General features: G+C 39.6%; 1 protein-coding gene across 1 annotated transcript in view; it reads right to left on the reverse strand.

The window, feature by feature from the left end:
• Positions 1-4,037, reverse strand: part of LOC101856751 (receptor-type guanylate cyclase Gyc76C) — a gene marked incomplete in the record, with an annotated part of 235,481 nt that overhangs the window by 14,548 nt on the left and 216,896 nt on the right. The window contains 2 exon segments of the mRNA XM_035971646.1: positions 2,022-2,044; positions 2,804-2,823. Coding sequence (XP_035827539.1) covers positions 2,022-2,044; positions 2,804-2,823 — 43 coding nt within the window.

The raw sequence follows: 4,037 nt of genomic DNA on the forward strand, positions 1-4,037 counted from the left end.
ACAGACAGACAGACAGACAGACAGACAGACAGACAGACAGACAGACAGACAGACAGACAGACAGACAGACAGACAGACAGATAGACAGACAGACAGACATACATACATACAAAGAAAAGGAGTGAGAGACAGACAGACAGAGAATGAGTCAGAGACTCAGACAAAGTCAAATAGATAGATAAAACAGCCAAAAGTATAAGAAGGAGAAAGTGGGAGATAGGGAGATAGAGATCTAGATTCTCAAGGTGGGCTCTGAGGAAAACCCAAGTAGGCGATGGCTCTTCTCCATCCTTCCCCGCGTAAACAACACACGGCGAGGTAGTTGTGCCTCTAACTTTTTAGCCAAAAGAAATGGATTCACTCTCCACATGAGTAAGACATTAACATTGTGAATCGTTATGATCCTTTTGGAGTGTGTCCGACAGAACTCGGACTTGTTGTGTCAGGTGAGTTCGAAGTAGCTTCTTTACGAAACAATTTGCCTAATAGATGTCAATTTTTCTTTATTCTTTATCATTAATAAAAAGCTATTTAATTTTTCTATTCTTTAAAAAAAATTATTTATCCATTTTGTTTTATTTACTTTTTTATTTCGTTAGTTGTTCAGTTACCGCATTTAGTTCCTTATTTATTTATTTGTTTGTATAAAGGGGGAAGGTAAAAAACATTTCCAACAGTCTGCTTCTTTTCGAAATAATTTGCCCAATAAATATCAATTTTTCTTTATTTTTCTTTATTCTTCATCATTAATAAAAAGCAATTTAATTTTTCTATTCTTTTAAAAAAAGTATTTATTTATTCTTTTTGTTTTATTTACTTATTTATTTAGTTAGTTGTTCAGTCACCGTATTCAGTTACTTATTTATTAATTAATTAATTGACTTTATATAGGGGAAGGTATAAAATATTTCTTACAGTCTGTTTACCACACAAATGTGCGTAGTTTAGAACTACTCTGTGATTTGGAGTATTTTATGATCAGAAAAAACCTTTGTGCGTACAGAAAGATAATGACGTTAGAGCCTTTTTTCGCAAAAGGCTACTTTGTATTCAGCTGGTATATGTAAACACCTTCTTCTTTATCCGTTTACGAAGAATCATAATAACAAAAGTTGGGTCCATACCTTTAACTTAGTTGCTAGAACAAGAATACATAAGATCGACCTTGTTTATACTGCCTCTGTTTTATTTGAGGACAACCTACGCTGTGTTTGCAGGGCTACACCGTTCGGTCCATAGGTGGAAAACAGTGACACCGAACCTCAGCGCAGTACTACTTGAGTTACAGTAACCAATTTCCGGCTCTTAGAATATTGTTTTCCGGATTAGGTTCAAACGTAGTCCAAGAGTTCGGTGAGAACCTGGTTTAGAGCGTGAATTGTCAGGTTGGTCAGCTGTGATGAAAGGACTGACCGAGATCTTCGTGTTCTCGTTAATTTCAGTCAAACGTTTATCGTCATTACTTTAGAGTGTTCGTTTGTATTCAGTTTGTTGAGCCCGTATAAAGCCAGTTTGTCTGAAGGAAAGCCACATGTTAAGATCAGATGATGAACGAGCTCAGAAGTCAGACATTTGTGTAATTTAAGACTAGAAGTTTCAGCGTTATGTGCAACTTTTGTCAGATGTTTTCTGTTGTGTGACAGCAAGTTTACGATTTTCGAGATCGACATTCGGTTTTCAACGAACTGTTCATGCTAAGCAGTTTCTTCGAAAGGAGTCCCTTAAATCTCAGGGGAAAATGCATGGAATAGGGCGTACCAATTGGTCGGCCAACGAATACTTTGCCCATAAAAAGAACGTCGGAGAAGAGGTGAAACTTCGCTCAGAGCTGACGACAATCGACAAAAGACACTGTTTAGTGAAAGATTCGATCAAACATGATATCGCAGCGGTCAGGACGGCTCTAAAACTTGTTCGAATGTCAACAGGACACAGTATTTCTGCTCTTCCTCCAACACCATTCCGACTGGAAGATAGACGACAAAGTCTGATGCTGTTCAGACAACCAGAATCATGCTCACCTCTCGATGCTGAAGATCAAAAACTAATGACCGGGGATAGAAGTGGTAAAAAGGAGACTGTAAACCCACAGACTGTAGTCTTCAACATAAACCAAAACACATTTCAAGATCATAGGATATCTATTTCCAGTAAATCCAAGGGAGGTGTTCGCCACGCATCTTTTTCCATCCAGGGAAATATCAACGAAAAAGGAAAAGTGTGCGAAGCACCATCATTTAATGAAGGAAATGTGTCACCTGGTGTTCTGAATATTCATAAAAATGGCGTAACTACTTTTCCAAAGACAACAGAAACTCCTTTACATTTTGAGTCAAATATCGCAAAAACAGAAAAGCAATTACCGCCAATTTATAGTCAGGTGCCAGATGTGTCAGGAAAAAGATTGTCAAGTACGAAAACAAAGGAATTCCGAAGGTCTCATGTCGAGAGAGTCAGAGAAGAAAACCAGTTGTTGCTAAACAGACATAGCTTTCCCCTCTTTGACCAAGAGAGGGAGGTTACGGCGGACAGTGGGGTTACTTTGTATGCATCAAATGCTAAAGATGAGCACATCTTGGAAAATGTTACACAGTGGGAACGACAAGACCATTGCTTAAGCCGTGCCGAAGACAAAATCGAGGCTCCTCACACACAATTTGCTTCCCCTATCTCACGTGAAATATCAGAAGTACTAAAACAAGGTGAACACAAGAGAAAAACATATCTAAAACGTAACAGCTCAGTGAATTTTGATGAAGAATTAGAAGGAAATCTTCTCAGGGGGGAGCGAGACAATGCTGACTCTGTTATCCGTGAGAAAACCTGGGCAGGAACACATGAAAACAATGGAGAGAATAAACTATCAAATGTGATGAGGCGAAGAGGAAGGACGCGGTTTCCACTGACCGACGCGCGCTCACGATGTCGTACATGCATGGAAAGGTATAGGAGAGACGCTCGTTTCAAAAAGTGGAAGGACGAACAGAATACAGACCTACGAAACATTGTACTAGATAGACAAAATACCAAGACAGACATCATTTCACTTTCGAATAAAGAAGGGAAGTGGGTGCCGGCAGAAGATGATCTTGATTCCATTTTATGTGACACGGTTGTGGACTTTTCTACCGAGGACCGCCAGTTCAAACCTAACAGACTTCTCCCTCGTCGGCTGGGACAGGGGTACAGCAGGAGAAGAATGGAGGTTCTGGCTCAGCCCAAACATGGCCTCAAGAGAAACCTCATGTTTTCCAAACAGGTGATACGAAAGGTGGGTTTGTTTTGTTTTGTTTTGTTTCGGTCTTACGGCGCTCGCAACTGCATTAAGTCATAATATGAGCGAGCACAATGGCGTGTATAACTTTAGGGAGAAAAGATTTAACCCCTTTACCGCCAAAGTATTTGTTTCTTTTTGGTTCTGAGATACTCAGTAAGTATGATACTAGGAGACAACATGAATGTGTGTGAGACACATACACACACAGAACAAGAGGCAGACTGAGAAAAAGATATATATATAATTAAACCTGTTGAGAAACGTTACAAAGTTATACCCACAGCTAAATAGACATTGAATAAGTTTGATGCCCTTTGAAAATAAAAGTCTACTTAAGGTACGGGACCTCCAAATTTACCGTTTATCTCCGTGTAAAGTGTCTACCCAAGGACATAGAGCCGGACTTAGCTGAGACTCGAACCAAGGAACCAGAGTTCGCATGATTATAAGTCCAGTTTACGCTGTCCCATGGGTTCATGGAGAAATAATAAACAGTCGGAAAGGACGGCAGCTGCCTCTGCGGGTCTGTTTCGCTCCATTTTCTTAGTTCAACCGTGTCAACACAAATTTAAGCTGCTTCCTAATCTTAATAGGTATCTTTCAGGGAAATTATGTGGGTGACGCTAGTTCGAATTCTTAGTAGAGTATTTTTGAACATGGCTCTCTGGCAACTGTGCTCAGTAATACAGGAGTTAGATTTAAAATCTCAGGTACCGACTTTCAAATAATAAGTAATCTTACGGCATTGAATGGAAGGGGG

The sequence above is a fragment of the Aplysia californica genome, unplaced genomic scaffold (assembly GCF_000002075.1).
Source record: "Aplysia californica isolate F4 #8 unplaced genomic scaffold, AplCal3.0 scaffold00475, whole genome shotgun sequence".
Classification (NCBI taxonomy): domain Eukaryota; kingdom Metazoa; phylum Mollusca; class Gastropoda; order Aplysiida; family Aplysiidae; genus Aplysia; species Aplysia californica.